This window comes from Macrotis lagotis, chromosome X (assembly GCF_037893015.1).
Source record: "Macrotis lagotis isolate mMagLag1 chromosome X, bilby.v1.9.chrom.fasta, whole genome shotgun sequence".
In the NCBI taxonomy this organism is placed as follows: domain Eukaryota; kingdom Metazoa; phylum Chordata; class Mammalia; order Peramelemorphia; family Peramelidae; genus Macrotis; species Macrotis lagotis.
This window is the reverse complement of record NC_133666.1, coordinates 617,772,905-617,798,651: the sequence shown is the minus strand read 5'-3', so window position 1 is coordinate 617,798,651 and position 25,747 is coordinate 617,772,905. Positions and strand designations below refer to the sequence as shown.

General features: G+C 37.0%; 1 protein-coding gene and 1 pseudogene across 1 annotated transcript in view; both read right to left on the bottom strand.

Annotated features, from left to right (window-relative positions):
• Positions 1-4,079: 4,079 nt before the first annotated feature.
• Positions 4,080-5,146, bottom strand: LOC141499425 (ubiquitin carboxyl-terminal hydrolase 12-like; annotated as a pseudogene).
• Positions 5,147-18,571: 13,425 nt separating this feature from the next.
• The window catches only part of LOC141499424 (uncharacterized), a 32,575-nt gene continuing 25,399 nt past the window's right edge, over positions 18,572-25,747 (bottom strand). Inside the window, exons 5-7 of the mRNA XM_074202143.1 lie at positions 23,242-23,384; positions 22,889-23,002; positions 18,572-22,228 (exon numbers count right to left, since the gene is read on the bottom strand). Of these exons, the coding sequence (XP_074058244.1) occupies positions 20,640-22,228; positions 22,889-23,002; positions 23,242-23,384 (1,846 nt within the window). The 3' untranslated portion in view covers positions 18,572-20,639. The remainder of the gene's footprint in view (positions 22,229-22,888; positions 23,003-23,241; positions 23,385-25,747) is intronic.

The following is a 25,747-nucleotide window of genomic DNA, read 5'->3' as shown; positions in this document are numbered from 1 at the left end:
TTAGAGTGCAGGGATGCTTTATGTTAGACATCAGCCTGGATCTTCCCCCGCTGTACAAGAGTCAGGTAGCAAAGTGCTCTGTTAAAAAAATCTAAAACCTAGAAACATTTGTTGGACTTAAGTAGGATAAGACCTGAGATTTCTTCAGTAGAATATTATAGATTAGAAATAGTTGAACTGTGTACTGTATCTCTTCTGCCCCTCCTCCCCTGACAAGCAACTTCTGGGGTATCATGACTGAAATGTAAAGAGTCAACTGACCCTGTCTTATCTGCTGAAGTCGGGATGTCTATGCATTCCTCTGGACTGGAGGTAATCCTGTCTCTGAATTATATGCTTTTTTCTTCAGATTAGTTTATGCAGTTAGATTGTGAAGACCACATTCCCCACTGATGAGGATGGGTTAGTGGTGTGTGGGGATAGTTTTAGGATATATGACCCTTAGGGTCTTTTGTCCCTTTGCCTCATTCTCCATCTTTAAGGCTGAGTAAGGTCTGCTTCTGGAGAAGAATAAAGTTTTTTCTCTTCATACCTAAGGAAATCTCCAAAATTTAAGTGGTTACATTCATCCCAGACTGAATCATAGTGAATAAAGCCACTTGCTTTCTTGAATGCAAGTTAGCATTAGCTACATAAAAATTGGATTTTTTCTTGCAAAAATTGTTCTTTTTTTTAAAACAATCCCCAGAGGTAATAAGCCCAGACATACCAAAAAACCCACAAAAACTCCCAAACCACAGGTCGTTCTGAACAAAGCAATGCACCTTTGTATTGGGGCAGATACAAAGGTTAGAGACCCAGGCCCTGGCTTCAGGGGGCCTACAGGAGGAGGAAGTTCACTGATGGACATCCAGGCTCCTAGAGACTTTCCTGACTGGGAGACAACTACAAACCAGGACTTTCCTCTGGGTAGATGATCCCAGTTTAAAATGAAAAGGGATAGAAGATGGGGGAGAAAAGAGCTTTTGACATCTGAGCCAAGGGGAGAGCCAGTTCTGGGTTCCAGGGGTGTGTTTCCCTGTTAAAGAAAGGCTTGGGGGGGGGGGAGGAAACCTTCAATGCGAGGGATGACATCATGGCCTTTAAGGGAGTGTGAGGTAGAGAGGGCCAGGGGTCCTGTCCTCCCCGGCACAGGGGAAACTGACCAAACAACTTTGGTAGGCTTGAGCCAAGGCCAGGCTGTGGGCTGGGGGAGGGGCAGACATCCAGGCCAAGGACTAGGCAGAGGCCTGGCTCTTGGGGCATCACCCCCTTCCCGATCAGGTCCCCGTGGGCTGCGCATTCACCAGAAGCAGAGCCGGGCCTGGAGCCGAAGTGCCCACCTGCACTTTCGGGGATGCTCTACATGCTGCCCAGGAGGGTGTCTCCATAGTCTGCGGGCATAGTCAGGCCTCCGTGGTGTGTTCCCCGAGTAGAGAAGTGGGACCTCAGGGTGGAATCGCGGCCCAGGTTGAGTGTCTCCTGCCCTAATAGCAGCCCTGTACCCCAGGAGAGTGGCTCTCAGTGCGGCCTTGGCTTGGGCCCCATAGCCCCTCCCGTAGGTCTAGCAGGATGAGTGTGGGAAGTGCCTGGGGAAGCTGGGGTTCCTCCAGGCCTGGAATCTGGAACCCTGTGGGGCAGCGAGCTGGCCCACAGGCAGCAAGGCCCAAGTTCAGCTCTAGCCACAGGCCTTTACTAAGTATGTATCCCCAGCCTAGAAACCTGACTTGGGTGGCTTCAGTTTCTTCAACATGAGCAGAGGAGGCACCTATCAAGCACTTAGAGCAGTGCCCTGAACACAGTGGGCGCTTTAATGAATGCTTGTTTCTTTCCTAGTGCTGAACACAAAGAGCCAGACAGAGACCAGAATTTGCTAAGTTTGGATATCTTTATTTCCTGGGGAACTGCCTGGGGATGAAGAATACCCAAATCAGACAGCACCTGAGTGTTCAGGGGATAGGGTTTTTATAGTGTTTTTTTTGGGGGGGGCGGATACTGAGAGCAAGCAGGATACAGAAACAAAGACAGCAGTTAGATATATTGTCCTGTCATAAACATATGTAAACATAGATAGGAGACTAGATAGAGTGGGAAAGGGTCAGGGTCTTTGTGTTATGTCCGAACATATTTCCTGAGATGGAGGGAGTTGAGTATTCACAGTCTTCCCACATGTTTGAGGGAGTGGGATTTGCTGTCTTATTGTTCCAGCCACATCTGGGGGAGGGGGAGGCAGGCCTGGGAGGAAGCAGGAATTTTACAGATACAGCAAGATAATGAGACTTAACAAGGGTGCTCTGTGAATCTTTAGACAATTTTATGGAATATCTGTGACCCCCAGGATCAAGCACTTGGGTCCTGTCAGACTACTTTCAGACCCAAAGGCGCCCAGCCAAAGTTATATTTCTGAGGAGTTTCTCAGGGCCCAGGAGGGTGTCAAGTACTCCTTCCATACAGGGATTACACAAATATTGATATTGCAAATTTATGGAATATCTGTGATCCCCAGGGTCAAGCATTTGGGTCCTATCCAGTTATTTTCAGTCCCAAAGGCACCTGACCAAATTTATATTTCTAAGGAGTTTTTCAGGCCCCAGAAGGTTGTCAGGGACCCCTTTCTATACAGGAATGTCACAAACATTGATATTGTATTTCACTAGGAGTTATGTAATCGGCAGAGACTGAGTCTGGAAAACTGAGGCCTATTTCAGAGCTGGCCTGATTCTCTCTCCACTGGGTCACTGAGAGACCTCTCTCTCTAAGACTCTCCAAAATGAGGACAATAACTTCATAAGTCATGGGGTTATAAGGATAACATTCTGGGGAAAAAAAGGATTTTAGAAATTTTATTATTTATGTCTGACTTGAAGCACCCACCCCCCTTTACATTTATTTATTTATTTAATCACCACTACAGCAGCATCTCATTTATTTTTAAGGCAATAGGGTTGAGTGATCTGTCCAAGGTCACACAGCTAGGCCAAATTTGAACTCAGGTCTTCATGACTCCAGGGCCAGTGCTCTCCACTGTGCTACCTAGTTGCCTCAGCATCTCTGTATGGTACACATTTCTTTTATTATTCCAACAGTTGCAAGAAAAATTTCAGAGCTTTTTTTGTCCCATCTACATTGAATAGATGACTTAGAAATTAAAATGGAAGGAAAAACTATTTAGACAGAGATACCAGTTACTCCTGGAAAAGAAAATTTATCTCCTCTCACAGAATTTTTCTTAAACTATGTTAACTGATTTTAATAGATTTTAAATTTATCCTTCAAAACAGAAAATTAAACCCTTTAGAGGGTATAACTAACAAAAACTAACAGGAGTATCCCTCGAATTTGTTGCTAGGATCATTAACAATTCATACAATACTTAGACTCCAATAGGCACAATAAGTAAAATGAATAAGAATAAACTGTAATTACAGAGCCAGTCTTTGCCCTTGGGGAAGCAAAAAGCCACCTTTGACCAATTGTTCCCTACATAGACATATACTACAGTATATGTTATTAGAAACTTCTTTAGAGAAGCAAATACTTGCCTCCCTAACACTGCAATACATCATATTAGTCTAATATGTCAATAAGGTAACTACAAGGGTTGGAACCAAGATTTCAGGTTTACTCATGAAAAGTCACAGAAAATGCTCTTCAAACTGAATATAAGCTAATTTGTGCAATGTATTCAGTGTTTTCTTTTTAAATAATCAGTACAATCTAATACAAGTTCTTACTCTTTCTAATGCACCCCAAAGGCTTTCAAATTTATGGGTGCAAGTGCAAATAACAGAAAAAAATGAATGTCAGTTACTGGAAGGCCACTCTGACAAGAGAAGCCGGTATCTCTGATTTCAAATTATCCTCATGTATAACTGTAAGGACAGTATTACATCTGAGCAAATAAAACATCTACCAAGATATGAACGGTTTGTTAATCCATAATCTTTGCCTGTTGTGTTCAAGGTGCGCTACTGACCCTGAGCTCCCAGCATTTCATTTTTCTTAAAAAAATATCAATGCTTGATCCTTTCCAAAGTAGCCAAAGAAGTGAGGCAGAGAGTACCTCTACACCATAGTTCCCATTCAGTCCAGAGGCTGAATTCAGGGTTCTTTAAAACGTCTATGTCAACCCCTAGAATTCTTTGATACTTGTGTATCTATTTTCTCTACAATGGCATCATCGAATAACCAAAAATTGTGACTCTTAACTATTGTAATGTAACAGCCTCCATTAGGACTACTTCCACAAGTGAACCACAATAGTAACAAGGTCATACATTCTGTCAGGCTTGATAACATCTGAAATTAAATAGTTGAATTCTAAAGGAAAAACTACCAGATAAAAATTTTTGTATCAGTGAAGCTGATCCATATATATATATATATATATATATATATATATATATATATATATGTACGTGTGTGTGTGTATTTATTTATATTTTAGTTTTTGCAAGGAAATGGGGTTAAGTGGCTTGCCCAAGGCCACACAGCTAGGTAATTATTAAGTGTCTGAGGCCAGATTTGAACTCAGGTACTCCTAACTCCAGGGCTGGTGCTCTATCCACTGCACCACCTAGCCGCCCCAAGGTGATCCATATATTTAAAACGCTTTGAGTACAGCTCCAAAATCAAAAGGTAGTTTTACTTTCTTATTTTTGTGAGCTTTCTATTTGCTCCTACATTCTTCACAGTAATGTTTTTATTCATTCCATAGCGTTTCCATGCTGCTCAAACCCCTTAAAACAAGTAATTGATATGTTTTGCTCCACATTGGCAGAAAAATAGAAAAAAATCTTCACCTTTGTTACTTATAGTTTCACAAGTAAGACATCTGGTTTCATTAGTTAATGTTCCCTGAAAGATCTCATGAACCCAAGTTAGTGTTATTTTCACTGTCAATGTTGCCATTAGGTAAAGGGCTATTTTGCTTTTCCTGCTTTCTCTCTTCTTGTAAAATATTAGCAACTGTGTTTGGTAGGTAAGTCAAAAACTCATGTTGAATTTGCTCTAAGACTGCCTTGTCAGACTCTTTATAGAACTCTGCAAGGGACTGGGAGTCAAGATAGTTGGATTCTAGTCCTTTGCAATTCATTAATTTTGATATTTGTCTCATTCTAAAGACCTTACAGCAGGGAGGTAATGCCAACATGCAGAACATGAACATGTGTACATCTTATAGAGTCTGGTTCCTTTGACCAGAAATGGATCAGGACAACTGGAGCTGGCCTGGATATATGGCAATCAAGGTTAAGTGAAGGGATGCCCAAGGTCAGGCACAGTTAGTGTCTGAAGCTGTATTTAAACTTGGGTCCTCCTGACTTCAGGGCTAGCATTCTAACCACTGTGCCATCATTAGTTCTGACTCCTTAAGTAAGGTGTCACACACACTAGGGACTGTTTCTTTTCTGTCAATTGAAAGGACTGGAAACTTCTGATTCATTAAATTTGATTTTCCTTCTTACAGTTTCTATTGGCTTACTTTATCTCACCATCAGAAATTATCTAGTCACAGGTCATGAAGTATGATCTCTAACCCTTCTTTCCAGACCATTAAGAACATGAACACTTGTACATCTCGTAGAGTCTGTCCTTCTGCTATGATAATATAGAAAAAGCAGTATTCTTCTGAACAGACAGTAAACATCTATTAAGCCCAATTATTATTATGCTAGTATTGGGTTCCAAGCCTAACTATGACATTTAGTAACTGAGTTACTCTGGAAAAGGCACAGTCAAGCTCAGTTCAATGCTAAGGCTAAAGTTATGATTTGCTATTCCATTCTTTTATCCTGACTGGTACTGTAGCATGACAATTAAGGAAATTTCTGTAATTAAAGCCTTTTTAAAAAGTATTCATTCAATCAGTTAGTCAATAAATACATATTAAGTAACTGCCTTCAGGCAGCATCAGGATGGATGCAATTTAAGTTGAATTAGAAAAACTAAGACACTGTCCTCAAAGTGCTCACATGCAGTATGAAATTTTGATGCACAGTACTATTGGTCTCCTAAGTTTTCTTTTCCAATAGACTGCATTCAGAAATAGGCTAGGATATGATTTTTCTGGTGCTGATTGAGAAACCTTTCCACATACTGCACATTCACATGACTTCTCCAGTATACATTCTCTGGCGTTGAATACAAAATGAGGAAAACAAAATACATAAAGACTACAGCAATATAAAAAAAATACTGAGTTCCATGCATTTATAATGACTATTCTTGAACCTGAAGAAGAGAAGAAATTAATTTCCTTCCTTTTGTTGGAGAGATCAGGGACTGTGGATGTAGTCTGTTCTTTAGCAGTCACTACATTGGTTGGTTTCACTTAACTGTTTTTTTTTCTTTTTTTCTTCACAAGGGAAGGCTCACCAATTGGGGAAAAGAGCTATATTCAAAAATAGCTGTCACAGAAAAACATAAGACATCAACAATAGTTTTAAATATTAAAAGATGGATCTTCAAAGCATACTATTTTCAATTTTTAAAAATTTGTTTTATGTTTTTTCCCTTTATTTCCTCCCCCTTTTTTCTGATTTTTCTTTCTTGAATATGGAATAGTTATACATGTATAACCTGTATCAAATTACTTTCTATTAAAGGGAGAGGGGAGGGAATGGAGGGAGGGAGAAAAATGTGGAACTCAAATTACAAAAATGAATGTTGAAAACTATCTTTGCATGTTGTTGGGAAAATAAATATATTTATTAAATTTTTTTAAAGAGATGGGTCTTTATACCTGGGATTCGTTTGGGATCATGATATATTCTGTGGTGTTTACTTGTGCAATGCAGTCATCCTATTCAGTTCTGCATCCTAGTCATCTTTCAGCTGCAGTGCCTAATAGGCACTGCAGATATACATGCTGATATTCTAACTCAATGGACAAATCATCCAATTACTTATCAGAATTCAGAAAACAGATATTTTTACTCCATTTGATTTTTCCTGTATATATTATTAGACTCTTTGGATGGGAATACTATTTCTTTTCCTATATCATCATAGCAGAATGACAGACTCTATGAGTTGTACAAATATTCATGTTCTCTATGGTCAGGAAGAAGGATTAGAGAGCATACTTCATTCATATATATATACACACACACACACACACACACACACACACACATATATAGTAAGTCTCTTTTGATCATTATCTCACTGAGAAGCCCCTGTGCTATTTCTGATGCTTACTGCAATCAGTTTGTCATTTGAATAACAAAGGCATCTAGAAGACTTCATCATATAGAGGAAATCCCTCTTTCAATTGGACATAATACAAGGTATCTTTCATGAGAGTTGTGAACACTTTTGGTGAATAATGTATCTCAGAGTTTGATGCTAGTATTTACAAAGGTTTATTTCTGACTTATATTTACCAAATACTATATATACTTGAGAGACTCTTTTGGAGGAGTGCTTAAGACTATATTTTGATGTAAAGAAGCAATTTTATTTTTTATAATACATAAACGATAAACACAGCAAGGTCTTATGTCTGCATACTTTTCAGTCAACTATATAACTAATCATCTATATTAATCATTTCTGAAAGCTTACCTGTTTCCTTTTTTCCTTTTTTTTCCCAACCAGTATATCCTTAATTTGCATGCAGACAAATCTCATTAACTAAACTTTTTTTCTTAATTAGTCATATCAAACTCTTGAAGAGAAATTTGGGATTTTCTTGGCTGAGATACTGGAATTGTTTTCGATTTACTTTTTCAGATGAGGAAACTGAGGTAAACAGGGTTAAGTGACTTGCTCAGGGTCACAAAGCTAGTAAATGTTTCAGGTAGTATTTGAACTCAGGTCCTTCTGAATACAGGGCTGCTATTCTAATCACTGAGGCACCTAGCTGCTCCTCAGTCAGCAAACATTCATTTCCTTTGAATTGCCTTTTTGTGGTAGTAGTCATGATTTGGGGGGGCTTGGGGGGGTTGAATCTTCTCCCCACTTCTACAAGTCAGTAAGAAGATAATAAAATTGTACCTAGGAGTCCCTGATAAAATAAAATCAACTGGTTTGGTTTCTCAGGGAATGAAAGTAGAAAATATGATTCAGTGACAGGGGTTCAGCATCTTGAAAGATTAATGAAGAAAGATACTTTAAGACTGTAGAAGGCCAAATACTGTCCTGATTTATTTTAACTTTCATTTTTGTTTATGCCTTTTGTTTTTGCATCATCTTTATTTCAGAAAGTAGTCCTTCTTCTCTCTACCCAGAAAACTATCCCTTGTAATAAAAATTTAAAAGGAGGGCATTCAGCAAAATCATTTGAATTTTATCAACTACATAAATTCCATCTTACAACATATGAAACATTCTATGCTCATAGTCCTTCATCTCTCCAGTGAAGGCAGGAAAGTGCATGCTTTTTTTTTTTTAGTGTCAAATAAGAACATAATTTTACAGCATTCTTTTGCCCTTTGTTCTTTTATTTACATCTAGTCATTGTGAATATAATTTCTATGCTTCTTTTATTTTATTTTGCATTGGTTTGTCTTTTCATTGCTCCTATGTATTCTTCATCTTTTACCACTTCTTATACTGCACTGGTACAATTGTTTCTCCAATTGATGAATATTTATTTTTTCTCCAGTTCTTTGCTATCACAAAAATTGCTGTGAGGTTTTGTATATCTTTTCTTTCTGTCTTTGACCTCCTTGGGATATATACCTAGCACTGATACACATAGTTCTAAGAGAATTGTTACTTTTTAGTGTAATTTCAAATTGCTATTCAGAATGACTGAACCAATTCTTCAGCACCTCTGGCTATATATGACTGTGCCTATCTTCTCCAAGTCCCCTTAATGTTAACTATTTCCATCTTCTCTTATGTTTGCCAATTTGATAGGCATGAGGAAAAACCCTGGAATTATTTACATTTGAATTTTCTTAACAGTGATTTGGGAATATGTGATAAGGTTATTAATGATTGCAATTCTTCTTTTGAGAACCGTTTGTTTCTTTCTTTGACCCCTTTACCATAGGGAAAGCCTAATTTTCCAAAAAGATAAAAGAATACAGTCAACGATCCTTTATTTCTAATAAAAATCTAGAATGTCTTATTAAAGGCATAATTTGTAACTAGCTAGAAAAAGGAATGACAAAAAAACTAACATACCTTTATCAAAAATATGATATGCTATGCTAACATTTTTCTTTTTTTTTAACAAACTTACTGAGAAATTATTTTTCTTTTAAAGATTTTATTTATTTTGAGTTTTACAATTTCTCCCCTAATCTTGCTTCCCTCCCCCCACCCCCACCCCCAGAAGGCAATTTGCCAGTCTTTACATTGTTTCCATGGTAAACACTGATCCAAATTGAATGTGATGAGAGAGAAATCATATCCTTAAGGAATAAAAAAAGTATAAGAGATAGCAAGATTACATAGTAAGATACCAGTTTCTTTTTCTAAATTAAAGGTAATAGTCCTTGGTCTTTGTTCAAACTCCACAATTCTTTCTCTCTAGATACAGATGGTATTCTCCATTGCAGATAGCCCCAAATTGTCCTTGATTGTTACACTGATGGAATGAGCAAGTCCATCAAGGCTGATCATCACCCCCATGTTGCTGTTAGGGTACACAATGTTTTTCTGGTCCTGCTCATCTTGCTTACTGAGAAATTCTGCAGAAATTGTCTATCTACATTTTTGGTAATATTTGATAATTGTTTTTAAAATGTTTGAAAAAGTTTCTCTTGATATTCTCGTGGAAAAATGGTGAGAGCTGGCTAGATGACAGAATGATTAGGTAGATTTAGAACTGGAAAGTTCCAAAGCATAGTCACTAATGGGTTTATTTTAAGTAAGAAAGTCTCCAATGGAATTCCTTGGGGATCTCTGCTTGTTCTTGTGCTGCATAACCCTTTTTTATATAGATAAAGGAATAAATGATAGGCTTATTAAATTTGTAGACTATACAAGATTAGAGGGAGAGCTAACACAATGGACAAAAGGATCAATCAAGGTATAATTTTTATGGGGAAAAATGTAAAGTCTACTTAAGTTTAATTTTTTGTTTGTTTTAATCTGCTTCACAAGTACATAGCAAGACATTTTTTGATCTACAAAAGATATTGAGGTTACAATGGAAAGACTATAGTGCAACAGAAGGAGTACTAAATTTGTAGTAAAAAGAACTTTGAATGCTAGTGTTATCTATGTGATCTGAGACAAATCATTTAACCTTTTTGTACCTCAATTTCTTTACCTATAATAATAAAAAGATTGCCTAATGTCCTTTCGAGCTCCAAATTTTAATCCTATGATGCAAGGAATTTAATACCTTACAAATTCAATAAGAGATAACAGTATAATATACAATTAGTAGTGCTTCTCTACCCTTCCCTGATCAGACATATGAACTGTATTTAGTCCTAGATACCACATTTAAGAAGAACAATTATAATCTGAGAATTTTTCAGGATGGTGAAGCATTTTATTTCATGCCATAGTCAAGAATGAAGGAAATAGAGATATTAAGCATGGCTAAGAAAATAACTATTGAGGAGGATATAACAGATGTCTTCAAGTCTTTGAAGAGATATCACAATGAAAAAGGATTAAACTTGTTCTTCTTGTGTCCAGAAAGCAGAACCAGGTCAATGAGCAGGATTTGCAGAAAAGGAAATTCTGACTGTTGAAGAATCTTCATAACCACTGGAGTTAGCTAAAAATGAAAAGGGCTGTCTCAAAAAGTAATGAGTTCCAACTAAAAGTTCTTCAAATAAACACTGGGGGACCAGTCATGAGTCTAAAAAGGGATTGTCTTGTTTTCTTTCCCCCAGGCATGAGTTTGACTAGTCACAGAAATCTCTTCTAATTGTGGAATTCTGTGGCTCTGATTGCTAAATTTCAGTTAACATCTGAAGATGATATTTCAGTAAAAAAAAAAATCCACTAAGTTTTTCAGTAGTGTCACCTTCAATACAGATCTTAGTGTGCATTTGGTCCAGTATAGTAATTCTTTCTGACTATCTTTGCAAGTGCCATTTTTTTTCCTAGGAGCACAATGTAGACTGAATTGTAGAAATTCAAATGTGTTACTTCCTCGATCATCAATGTTTTTAAAAAAATCATTACAAAAATGTTGACAAATTTGTTTCATCTTATGAGTAATTGTTCTCATACTAATTTCACCTTGAATTCTATTGAGATGATGTTGTTCATCTGCGTCTTGGAACCAATTTTTCCATAGCCTTTTTTTTTTGTTTCTATTTCCTTTTGATGTTTTATGATATTATCTTATTTATAAAGTTTCATAATTCTTCTTCATAATATTGTACATGTGTTTGTATGGGTACAAGCATGTATATTTAAAAAAGCAGTATTATAAAAAACTATATATATATTATCAATATTATATATCAAAAAACAATATCCTTGCACATAAAATCTGTAGGCAAGGAGAACAAACATTTGCTTATCTAATTTCCAATTTTCAGGCTTGGTCTTCTCATTGTGGAGACTTTTACATAATTAAATTTTTGTATTTACAATAATCCTGGTGAATATATGTTCCTTTTTTTTGGTTGCATTTTTTTTAATTCAATGGGTCATTTGAAGTTGGGGTCTATTGAAAATATCTGCAATGTATTCTCATCTTAAATTTCTCTTTGTACTTGATACTTTAAACTTTTGATCTATTTTTCACCTAGTCAGGTGTCTTTAAATTGGCATCCATGAAGTTTTTTTAAAAAAAATGTGTCATAATTATAATTCAATAAATTTGGTTTCCTTTATATTCTTATGTATTCTTTATGCATTTAAACACATTATTCTTAGAAGAGTTCACAGTTTACTGACAAAGGGGTTGATAGTACAGAAAAGCTTAAGAACCTTTGGTCTAGTCACTGAGTTGACTGCACAAAAATAGATGTTTCTGCTGATGCATATATGAGTGATCTGCCATTCGTTGTAAAAATGGAGACAATTTTATTTTTCCATTTTTTTTTAGCTCTTGTTAACTCTACTAACCTTCTGAATCTCTTTTGGAACAAAAATATTGAAATAAAGATAAGGTTTCCAAGTAATCTTTGCTCTCTTGATTCTTAAATTATATTTTTAGCATACATTTGATCATTATCTCCCATGCTTATCTTTTTTAGTGAAGTCAGAGAATATAAATATTTCAGCATACTTTATTTAGTTTGGAGGTCCTTAGTCTTCCTTAGTCAAGATCTTTGTAGAATTTCTTTGACTCTTTCATCTTTTGCAAAAGCTTTTGGTTTATAAAACTTCAATAATTTTATCTGAGCTTTTTTTTTGCAATATGAACAATGTAAGATGAGATGATCAAGTATCCCATTAAATATTATTTTTTATTTCCTCTAGCACAAAACGAACTCTGCCAACTCCTTTCTTTGCTTTTCAGAGAGTTTATGAGTTATACTTCCATTTGCCAGAAATTTGAGAACTTTTGAAAAAATAAAGTTAGGAAAATATTAACCTAGTTCTCCTGCATTACCTCTAAATGATGTCAGATATAATAAGTAAAATAATTCTTAAAATCAAGGAAAAATAAATAAACCCTTACAGGAAAAGCCCTGATGAAATTTTTTTTTTAAAAGATAGCAGTAATTAAATAAGAAAAAAAAAGGTTGCTATGCAATACTACAGATAAAAAAAGTAAGAAGGAAAGAACAAGACTTTAAAACTTCCATATGATAGACTAGACATGCCATAAAAACATCCAGAATGGCTTAGAATCACAGTGGATAAAGGGGAAGGATAACCTGTAAGACTGGAAATAAACCCCCTAAAATAAGAATTTAAGATCACAAACTTAAGAGTTGACAAAGCAGACAGGATCATGAAAAATCTCAATGCAACTGTGAATTCTCTAATGAGCAAAGTGACTCAATTAATACAAAACATGATAAGAAGAACAAACACCAGAGCAAAATTTTAAAAATAGCAAAACTGGAAGCAAAGCAAAGCAAGATAGAGCTGAGACAATCTGAATGACTGGTTTCTCAGAAAAATAGAAAAGTTGGAATACCATATTCCAATAAATGAGGTATCAAAGGACAGAATGCAAATGACAGAATTCACTTAAATGTATTATTTAGTCTACAATCTACCACGTCCATAAAGATAGTTTGGGGATTTTATCAAGCACATTATTGAAATATAGGGAAACTATCCTCAGCATTCCCATTATTGTACCAACTATTAAAATACATGTGAAATCAGGTGTTTGGCATTGTATCTTTGATGCTGTTCCCAGAAAATGTGATCATCTCACCTCTCAAATCCAATTGGCTAAAGTTCTGTGGATTTGACATCCACCTTTCCCTCTTCCACACCCTGCTGACCACCATTCCTACCACCTAGTATATATCATCCTAGCATAGGCCTTCATTACTTTCCAGTCTCTTGAAATAAACTCCTAACTCATCTTCTTGGCTCTATTCTTACTTTCCATTCTGTAATTATTCTTCATCCTGTTTCCAGATTTCTTTTCCTTGTGCATCGATTTGATAAAATCACTACTAAAAACAATGTTTTCCTAATGCCTCTCAGTATGGCATTGAGGGATTTCAGAAGTTTTAGCTTACTTCACTCTACTTCCTTCCACACAAACTGGGCTTCAGCTAAAACAGACTTTCTACCAATGCAAGAGCATGCTTTATGTTTTCCATTGTCTGCTTTTGTTGTTCATTATACTAGAAATGCCTTCCCTCCCTACTTGATTTATCCCCCTTTTCAGAACCAACTTTCTCCTTCAATAGAGCTTCTATCACAAATTTTGATACATTTATCATAAAATCATAGTGTGTGGGAAAGCTCCTGGTGAAGTCCTCTCAAGGTTAAGAAATGTTTTTGTCAAGAAAACCTTATATTGCAAAGGAGACTCAGAGCTACTTGCTTTATGATAAGACTATTTTTGCAAAATGGGAGGACATTCTGATCATAAACATTACTTCATTTTAGTTGAGATACTTATGAAGGTCCTAAATTACCTCACCATATTATGAAAGCATTTCATCTTTCCTTTCGGTCTGTTGCTCGGGTAAATTTCAGTGAATAGATTGTACCCTGAGAACCCAGCCAATGGGCTAAAAGAAAGGAGGGTTAGGGAGAAGGGGAGAGAACTTCCTATATTCTTGCTTGATTCTACCTTGGGTGCAGCTCTCTGAATAGTGTCACTTTTAGTGTGAGATTTTTTTAAGTCTGCCCTTTCTCTTTTTTAAAAAAAAATGTTATTTATTTAAGGTAATGGGGTAAAGCGGCTTGCCCAAGGCCACACAGCTAGGTCATTATTAAGTGTCTGAGGACATATTTGAACTCAGGTCCTCCTGACTCCAAGACGGGTGCTCTGCCACTGCTCCACCTAGCCGCCCTCACCTTTATTGCTTTCACCAGCCCCGGGTATTTTCTAAGACTGGACAGCTTCTGCTCAAGAGGCCTTGCTATGAATCAAACCTGTCTCACTGTTGCTATTGCCTCTCATTGTCAAGGCTACGGTTCCCCGCCGGCCGCCAGTATAGCCATTGAGCTCTGTCCACACCAAGGCGGGTGGCCCAACCAGTACAGGTGGCCAATTGGCCCCTTGAAATTAAACATCTATTGGAATCCTGAGGGTGCTGTCTCTAGCCCACTCCGCCTGGCTCGGGCCTTCCACCGCCTAGAGCCTGGCTGCTCCGCTGACAGAATCATCCACAAAACCTTTTCCGTCCCACCCCGGAAGCACTTCCCGGAGCCGCCTCATTGGACGGTTTTTAGATCCGGGCAGGGTTACCTGGGCCCAGGAGAGGTTCTGATTTGTCCGCATCACACGGGGTCAAAGGTTGGCAATTAATGTGAGAAGTTATTGATTCCCTTCTCGCTCTGAAAAAAAAAGAATTCTTGATAAAGTAGTTTTGGCTTAATGGGATCGTCTGGCGAGCACGATCATCCCTCACGTGACTGGTGACCTTGGCTAGAAGGCACGCGGCCTGACTAGGGCTCGGCCCGGAAGCTAACGGGGGTCAGGGGTCAGGGCGCCAAGCCAGGCTCCTCCTCCCTCCCCTCTCGGCAGAGCATTCCTTTCCTGGTCCTCGGGATGACTAGGCCTTCACGCTCACCTCAAATGACGTCTTCCGGGTGAACCTCGAGGGCGAGGGTCTAACCGGAAGCTCGCTCTCAGGCCGGAAGCCGAGCGTGGCCCGCATGACAGGAAGTTTATTACCCCTCCGCTGTAGGCACACTTCCTGGAAGCTCTAGGAGACGCGGAGCTCTGTGGTTCCTCCACGGGAAAGGGTGACGCTTGCCTCAGGGAAAGGAGAGAAGTAGGGTGTGATGGGTCACCCGCTAAGGGCCAGGTGTGAAGGTGCCTCAGCACCGGTCTCTCCTACTGGAAGCTCATGCGCGTGGAGGACTTTAGTTCTCGTTCCTTCTGGATGATATTGGAACCCTTCTTTCTATCGGCCCGGACGCGCCAACTCTCCCCAGATCGGAACATCCAGCGCCTTAAAGAAAAGCCCCGGGTGGAAACCCTGAGCATTGAGATGTATCATCATCATCATCATCATCTTCACCACCATCCAAGATGCCGAACCTACAGCTGCGGCGGCGCCACCGGGAACGTGGGGTGAGGGGCGGCCGGTGAGGCAGAGCCAAGGACTGAGCACACGCCTCACCTTCCTGCCTCCTACACCGTAATAGGGTGTGAAAGAGCGTTTTAGTTGAAGCTGCTAGTGATGGAAGATCTGGTCGCTCTACCCAGGCCATATTTGTTTCACTGGAGGATTAAGATTCTTGCAAATTTAATATTAAGAAATATGTACGGGATTTTGAGATACAATTCGTAAAGCAGATTCTCCGAAAGTCACTCCCAGATTCTGATCCTGTCCTTGTCCTACCACTGAACTGTGACTGTACTCTATGTACCTTTCCTCCTCTGGGTTCTAGTTATATCCCTTGCTGCTCTTCCATCCCTCCCATGCTTCAGATATTTTCCTGGTAAGTTAAAAGAACTTTATCAGATTATCTAATTTCCAAATCCTCATTAAATTCAAAAGGGACCTACTTCACCCAATTGCCTCATTTATTTCCTACCATTTGGGTCCTTTGCTCTTCTTTCTCAATGTGTGCTTACAGAAGTTGGTCATCTACTCATAGAATTTCAATTAGGATCTGTACAAGGATGACTGATTGACATAGTTTCTCTGAAATAATAGGACAAAGGCTAGGGGGAGAGTAGGTAAAAATGTCTCTCTGGTGAAGTTTTTAGGAATAGAATTCAAGTAGCCCTCTTTATTTGACATTGAGGTGCAATGCTCCCTCTGTCTTGTTCTCAATGCTTCTATTGTCAAATTAGAGAATTATATAGCATGTTTTCGTAATAGTAGCATTTATATATCACTTTAAAGTTTGGTTCTTACAACCTTGTGAGGCAGATGCTATTATCTCCATTTTATAGATGACACTGAGGTGGATAACATAATCGGAAATAAGAAGCAGTTGAGTCACTAAGGTTCAGTGATTCATTGTTTGCTTGGTAAGTTTCTACTGAAATGTCACTGGATTGGTGAATTAGCACATTTGTAAAATTCAAATAGAAACAGGATTACTAAACTGTTAGTAAGGATTCTAAGGAAAACTACATGTTAACATATTTAGTTGTGTTTTTATTTTATTAAATATTTTCTAATTAAATTTTAATCCAATTTGGTCCAAAAGTATAGTGTTGTGGGCCACCTGCAGTGGATAGTGTTCTGTCCACTCTGGGGAAGAACCTTGTACCAAATCTAAGTGATGGGGATAAAGTTTTATTCTTTTGTTCCAAAAAATCAACTTTTCAAGTACAAGATGAGGTTAAAGAGGTCTTTATAAAAAAAAAATTACATCTTTCTTGCCAATATAGTTAATGACCCTATTCCTGTTTAAATGTTTTTAGATTAATAAAAAAAAATTTTAGTCTGAATTGGAAGTGGAGCTGAATCTGAAACTGTCTTCTAGCACTTAAGCCAGGGATTGCTATATGATAATGGGATATGAGAGACTTATGGTACATAGCAGAGAACTGGCCTTGGACATAGAAAGATCTGGCTCTGATGTCTATGGGCAATGGGACCCTGGGTAGGTCAGAGTCTCTCTCAGTCCTAGGCAACTCTTTATGCCTACTATAAAGATGCTGATGGGGGCAGTTAGGAAAAGCTCTGGATGGAGTCAGGAAGATCTCAGTTCAAATCCAATTTCAGACACTTTAAATGTGACCCATGCAAGTGCCTCAACATTGCCTCAGGTTCCTCATCTGTCAAATGAGTTGGAGAAGGAAATGGCAAACTACTCCATATCTTTGCCATGAAAACACCAAATGGGGTTAAAAAGAATTGGATGTGATTAAATAAACAATATCTCAAGAGACTGCATCAATGAAGTCATAATTCTAATATGGCCCAAAGAATATATTTTTAAAAGAATCTGCTTCTGGAGATACCTACATTGATAAGAGTTACAAGTCTAGACCAAAAAACAAATTACTGATGTCTTTTGTTTTCATGTAAACCATCACTTTCTGAATAATTCATAATTAAGTAGGCTAACCAGAAATCAATAAATTGATGGCCAGTGGTTTCTCTTGGTAACTAAAGAGGCCAAGCAAGTCCTGGAGATGCCTTAAATATCCCCTGAAAGGGAATTCCCAACTTTGATTGGTGGTTATTTAAGGTGGAAGTAAGCTAAGTCTTCAGCTCCTCCTATGGAGAATGTGGCTTAATCATGGACCTCAACAACCTCCAACAATCTGGGGAGGGGTAAGCCATCTCTCTGCTTCATTTTCTTCTTCATGAGTTGGGTTCCCTCAACTCTCTTTCCCCAGGGTAAGGGTTCATTCTAACCAAAAATTAGGTCTCCAAATTCAGATTAACAAACTTGTTCCTTGAAGGTTAGGATTAATCTCATCAATCCTTCAGAGACTGAGCTTAAAAAGAGCTGGGTCTTAATGAGGAAATAGGAGAAAAATAATCAGTTATTAATGTAATAGCATAATAATTTCTCTCAGCTCCTTCAGAGGTGTTATGATTTTAATGCTTCAAAAACAATTCATGACTTACAATTATATGACATTATTTTTAAGTTTTTTATTTGCAAGGAAATGGGGTTGAGAGTGACTTGCTCAAGGTCACATAGCTAGACAATTATTAAGTGTCTGAGGTCACATTTGAACTCACGTCCTGACTCCAGGGTCAGTGCTCTATCCACTGCTGTCCCAATTATATGACATTATTAAAATATCAGTGGTGTTAAAAAGATGGTCTTTGGGTTTTATGGGGTCATTTAAAAAAACTGTAACATCTTAAAGATAGTCTAGTTTGCTCACCTGTCCATTAATCAGAGTAAATCCTTTCAATAACCTGAATCTAGTTTGGTCAGGTCTATTGTTAGCTACTCAATTATTTTGAGCTTTAATTCTGTTAATAATTTTTGTTTTGTATTTCCTAGTTCATACGTCTTGATAAAACAGACACAAAATAACTTTTTTTCTCCATCAAAGCTGAAGATTCACTCTCATTCAACCTATAGGGATATCAGATTCATTTTTAAAGGATTAGTTGTAAATTTAATATTCAATATCAATACAATTAAAGTTGTTTTAAAACTTTTAATCTCAAATGAATTTCAATGCATAAAATGTAGTTATGTCATTTCTGTTATTCAAGTACCTTCTTTTTGTTGTTCAGGACTTCTAGCATTTCTCTTAAAATTGTCTCTCTTGTATTTGTTCTAAAATATCTACCATTGCTTCCATTTCTGTACATGACTTTGAAACATAAAGCAGTCAACGAATGCCCATTAGATGTTTCTTCTTTCACTAGAGTAATTTTTTGTTGTCAAACTTCATTCTTTACGTCATTCGTAGGTTTACTTCCTCTCTAGAATGTTTATCTACCCTATCTCTAAATTATTTGAAACTCAATTACCTCAAAATCTAGAGTGTGCATCTATTCTCTGGCTTTTTTCTCTTTATCTGTCATAAATTCATAATCTGTCATAAATGCTGGAATGATCATGTTTTCCCAATGTTCCCATTATTTCTATTTTGCCACTTATTGGTCAGAATCAGGCCCAAACTTTTGGATCTACCTGCTCTTTTGAAACACAAAATCATCTTAGAGATTTATAATTTGTCATCTGCTGTAAGCAGAGGGATAACTCCAGAAATGGTCTTCAAACCCACCAATATTACAGTATCCTGGCACGATTACAGGTTTTCCATCTGTTTCCTATCTTCTTCCTCTTGTTCCGATGATTCAAAATATATTCCTATATAATATTACTTCTATTTCTGGCTAGTGACCTTTATCAAAATGTTTTCCATTAATCTATCTCCAAATTAACATGTTTAGTACAGTTGTTGACAAATTGCTCAATTTCCAAACCCTTCTGCCAACCAAAGTTGACTTAATTCCTTGACTTAATCTGCTCTATTTGAGACTGATATGTATTTCCTCTTTTAGGATATAACTAAGAGCCATACCATAACTTTCCTGGTTCTCTACTCTTTACAACAATCAACCATCTAACAATTATTTAATTGCTTCTTTATGTCTCCCTCTGCCCACTCCCTTTGATCAGGTCTAATCAATTGATGAATATCTATTACCCCCCAGAAGCTGACTTCAGATTTCAGTTGGCAACCACTACCTTGATTTCTTCCATGGAACATGTCTTTTCCTGTTAGTAACCCTACTTATATCCTTCTCCTCAATCCAGGTGGCAGAGGGCTTGGAATTCAGAAGATTCATCTTCATGAGTTCCAATCTGACCTCAGACTCTTATTAGCTATGGGACTTTGAGCAAATTACTTAATCCTTTTGCCTTACTTTCTTCATTTGTAAAATGAGCCAGAGGAAAAAATGCATACCACTTCATTATCTTCACAAAGAAAACCTCAAATGGGGTCACAAAGAGCCAGACACTGAACAACAACAAAATTCAATGCAAGTGCTTTGCTTTCCTAGATTTTTCTAGATGTGCTTCCTTACTTATCTGCTTTAATACTGAACAGATCCACTACTGGGAAAGGCAGAATAATATGGTTAAAAGACCACTTGCCTGAGAATCAAGATTGCTAATATCTTGCCCTGTTATAACTACTCATTACCTATGGGAATATGAGGATATTATCTACCACCACACAAAACTCCAGGTGTCACTCTCTTTTCCTATAGTTACTTTTTCCACATTCCTTCATCAGTAATTGAGAAGAATTGAAGCACAATACTCTTGATTTATGGAGTATAAAACATTCCTTAGGGTAATGCTTGTAGTAACAGAACTTGGGATTATTCTGTTCAAGCTGAACTATTTTTAGATTATACATTTCCTTTAATTACCATCTTAGGAATTTTCAGACTAGAATTTTCATATGAAGATAAAGGAAGCAGCTCATGGAAGGTTTCTGTACAAGCATTACTTGCAGCATTGAAACAAAATGAATACTTTGCAGGTCACCTAGGGCTAGATGCTATATAAACTGAAGAAAAACTTAGCTATTTTTCTCAAAAAAGAGATCTTACAACTAAAAATATTGTCATTAATAATGAGCTCTGATCCAGAGATAATCTGTCTCCAATAATAATTGCATTCACAAACTGCGCTGGGTATTTCTCTTTGTTGAATTTTCAGGTAGCAAAGGATTTCCCTTATTCTAATCAAGATTTATCTTCTGTATGAATTTGTTGATGCCGGATAAGATTGGTTCTCCGACTAAAGGCTTTTCCACACTTGTCACATTTACATTGCTTCTCTCCAGAATGAATTCTCTGGTGTAGGATAAGGCTAAATCTCCGATTGAAGGCTTTCCCACATTCACTACATTTATATCGTTTCTCTCCAGTATGAATTCTCTGGTGTTGGTTGAGGATGGAACTTCGACTAAAGGCTTTCCCACACTCATTACATTTATACAACTTTTCTCCAGTATGAATTCTCTGATGTTGGTTAAGGATGGAACTTCGACTAAAGGCTTTCCCACACACACTACACTTGTAAGGTTTAGCACCAATATGAATTCTCTGGTGTACAGTAAGATGTGAGCGACACCCAAAGCCTTTCCCACATTCATTGCATTTATAAGGTTTGTCTGAATTATGAACTGTCTGATGTTGGATAAGGGTGGAGCTCCGACTGAAAGATTTTCCACATTCATTACATTCATATGGTTTTTCCCCACTATGAATTCTCTTATGTTCATTAAGGACTGACCTTCTACTGAAAGCACTCCCACATTCATTACATTTAAATGGTTTCTCTCCAGTGTGAGCTCTTTGATGTCGAATAAGGACTGAATGTCGACTGAAGGCTTTTCTACATTCATTACACTCATATGGTTTTTCTCCAGTATGAATTCTCTGATGATAAATTAAACTTGTGAAGTGAGTGAAGGCTTTTCCACATTCATCACATTGAAAAGGTTTTTCACCAGTATGAATTCTACAATGTTCAATAAGGCTTAACTTACTGCTTAAAGCTCTTCCACAATCATCACACTTATATGCACTCACTCCAGTATGAATTCTCTGATGTCGAATAAATACTGAAGACTGACTAAAAGCTTTTCCACAATCACTGCACTTATATGGTTTTTCTCCAGTATGAATCCTCTCATGTCGAATAAGATCAGAATTTGTGCCAAAAGCTTTCCCACACTTGTTACACTTGTAGGGTTTCTCCCCAGTATGAATTCTTTGATGTAAAATAAGGTGTGAACTACGACTGAAGGATTTCCCACAATCTGAACATTCATGGGGTTTCTCATCAGTGTGAATTATTAGCTGTCTTATGAATTGTGACTTGTGACTGAAATCCTTCCTAAAATCATTACATTGATAGCGCTTCTCTCCACCATGAATTCTCTTATGTTGAATTAAGGTTAAAGGATGGGAAAAACTCTGACCACATACAGTACATGTATGATCTCTTCCAACTCTCTGAGAAGTGACCACATTAGAACTCAAAATGAGTTTTTTCCCAAAATCATTATATTCACAACTTCTCTCTTTTCCAGTAGTTTTCTTAGGGGAAACTTGCTGGGGAACCCTTTTCTGAGAAACTAGTTTATTCTGTTTCTTTTCTTTGTGTTTTCTTATCTGCTTCTCTAAGCTACTTTCCTGGTCACAGGTTCTTCTTAAATCTGAGACTTGGGCAACATCTTTTAGATGTTTTTCTGATTCTTTTCCAAGTAATTCAACTTCTTGAGGAATTTGCCTTAGAGCCTTATTTTGAGATTTGTTCTTATGACCTGAAACAAACAAAAAACAAAGTTATTTCTTTTCCTTATTAGAAAAATATAAACTGCAAGAGAAGAAACAGAAATTCATAAATGAAAGGAAAACAGATTAGGAATAAACAGAATTAAAAATTCTCTAAGAAGTTCAGCAACCAAACAATGGAATGAGGCTGGGAGTATGGGAAACCAGATGTTTACTAGAGTAGGAAGAATCCTACACCAGAAGATAAGCTGATCATAAACAAGTAAACAAGTCCAACAAAAAGGCAGAAAGTTTGGCTAAGGAAACAAATTAAATAGAGCACTAAAGAAAAGTATGAATGTTTGGGATAGTTAGAAAACAGGTTTGAAGTCAAACTGAACTAGGAAATATGAAATTTAAGGTATCTGAAAAATGAAGTATACATTGCACTGAGGAGCCAAGTCAAAAAATATATGTATAGGACTAACTCTGGAAGCAAATGTGGCATAAGGGCTATGACTATTCAATCAATGAGATTAAAGAGAGGGGAAAAGGGAAATAGTTCTTCAGTTGAAGTATTCCTATATTCATAGAAGGGGAAAAGTATGGAGCACCAGAGGAAAAAAACTTTCTTTGGTATTATATACCTGCTCACAAAATAACTGTGTTCCTATTGCCTTGTGACTCCAATACATCTCTCACCTACTTACCCCTATAAGCATTTTGAGAGAATTTCCTTTTCTCAGGGCGCTGAATATCTTGGATCCAAGCTTCTTTTCTTTGTTCCAGCTGAGAGATAATATCAGGTTTGGAAACTGGAAATCCTGATTGAAGGTGAATGAGATGTAATATGGTCATTTATTTTTGAAAGCCAGAACATTCAGAAAACTGAGTTCTCTGCTTTAGGTATACAGGCAACAGAAAAGGGGAAATGGGTATTAAAGTCACAGATAATATGGTAATAAGGTCTAGGTACAGAGACCTGGAAATGATTCATGAAGTTGTTTCATGGAAGAGGTAGATTTTCAGAGATAACAGATTCATTATAGGAATGAATACTAACCTAGGGAGAGAAGGTTCTCATAATTCTCCAGCATCACATCTCTATAGAGTTCCTTCTGAGCAAGGTCCAGCTGCCTCCATTCCTCCTTTGAGAGATACACAGCCACATCCTCAAAAGTCACTAACTGCTGAAACAACATATTCCTGTTGTATAAAAAAAAATTTCAGGATAGAATTTAGATCACAGAAGAATTTTCACAACATAGGTTTAGATATAGAAAGGATTTTAGGGGACATCAAGTCCAACACCAACATTTTATAGATAAGAAAACTGAAGTACAAGGAGGCTAAGTGACTTTGACTTGCCTAAGGTCATATGGGTGGTCAGTGGCAGAACCAGAATTCAAACTCAGATCCTTTGATTACAAATCCACCACAGAAGAGGTTTCCTTAGTACAAAAGCAGGCTTATATATTAGTGATTGGATAAGAAATCAGAAACTAAAAATATATTTAATTAAATTTTATTAACCCCCACTCCTGCAGTGTTACTGTGCTAGGAAGGCACTGAAAGGTGAGGCTTAACTAATACATGGTGACGCATTCCTGTCTCATATAGGTTACTGTTTAGTAAGTAATGGCTATGTAGCCATTCTAAATAAGAATTTTATTCCTCAACTACTGAGAACAAGAAGTAGCTTAAATTATCCATGAGGTGGCATATATAAAGTAATCTATATAATCTGAAGACCGTAAATTCAGGAAACCAAAGTGACTTCTTAAGTATCCTCAATAATATTTTAACATACTTCTGATTACATGTGAATAAAGAGAAGCAAAGTTTCAAAGTGAATGTTTAATGGATATTTTATAGTATGAGACTCATCAGTAATGACCCAAGCAAGGTGACCAGGAGAGTGCAAGCACCAGGATTCCTTTTGTTTTCCTTCACCAGTGAGTTTAGATTTGTTTACTAATATCATGTTCAGTTTTCAAGCTCCTACCATAATCCCAGTTGTCTATGGGCTCTCTAAACCTCAAAAGGAAAAAATACAAAGAAAACCCTTAAGTACAATTATCTCTTAGATGACTTAAAAGAAGATGTACTAATAAAAGTTCATATCAGGGAATACACAGTGGAGGAAGTGAGGGTGAAAAAGCAAAGAATGAAGTTTACAATTCATGGTTTACAAAGATTTGTGGAACATCTACTGACTTTCATTAGTTTTCACCTACTTAGCTTTTTTCTTTTCCTTATGGACCTTAATCTGGACTTAGTTCTAGTTCTAATACCACAGGGTCAAGTAGTTTAACCAGTCATTCACCTTTCTAATCTTCCAAAAGAAGCTGAGAATTTGTAAGATTTTGAAAAGCATTCTCCCACTTCAGTGATCTTCAAACCAATAGCTGAGACTTGAGAAAGTCTCTTTTGTTTTAGAAATCCTACAAATGAGCATACATCTTAGAGAAAACTGACAGAAAAAATAAAGGTATTATATACGTATCAAGATATTTCTGGAAGTATTTTTAGTGGTAACAAAAATCTATTGAGTAGGAGCCAATTTACTGAAAAAGGGATGAACAAATTGGAATGTATGAATTTAATGGAACACTACTATGCCAAAAGAAATAAAGGGTAAGAGGAATTCAAAGAAACATGGGAAAATTAATATGAACTAATACATAAACACACTATAGATGATAATAATGTAAACAAGAATAAAACAAAAGGTAGAAGAACTTAAGATTAACTGTAACACTTTGTCTTGATCTCAGAAAAACAGATGATGAAACACTTTTCTTATGTAGGACACTTTTCTCCTGTAGGTACAGAAGTGAGGAACTACAAAGAAAGAATCAAATGCCCACTATTAAGTAACAGTTCCCTTTTTGGTCATTTTTGCTTAAGGTTTGGGAATTACCAGGAAATTATTCCAAAGTAAAAAGATAATCAAAACAAATTTAAAAAATAAAGAAAGCAAGTTAAACTTGTTCTCCCCCCCCGCAAATAAAAACTCCCAGTAAGATACAAATCATCCCTATCTGGATCTTTTAACTTCTTTCCTCCTCAGGTTTCAGTCTTGTATCACTTCATTCTTCACTCAAGGTCTAGTTATTTCAGAAGTTACCTGACACATAGAAGCTATTTCCCCCTCCTGTTAATAATTCTGACTAGTTTCTTCAGGAATATTCTATAAAACAGAGTTTTCAGTAGGTCTAGGCTTTGATGAAAAGAAAAGCCATCTGTTCTTCTGTACTATTTAGACTTCTGGTCTAATGTCCTCGGAAAAGGTTATTATGAAGAAGGCACTGATCTAGGTCCTGGGGATACAAGGAAAAAAAGGTGATTAATAACTCTTGGTCCCAAGAATTTATATTCTTCTGGGAATTACTATATATGGATAGATACAAAAGAAGTAGAATGTACTTTTCCAGGTGGGCCATGCCCTGACCTCCAACTCTTTGCTAAGATAACAAACATAAATAAGGGCTAATATATACACTAGACATATCCTTGCACTCTCTACTAAGATATATGGTATTTTATACTCCAGGTAATGAATCACT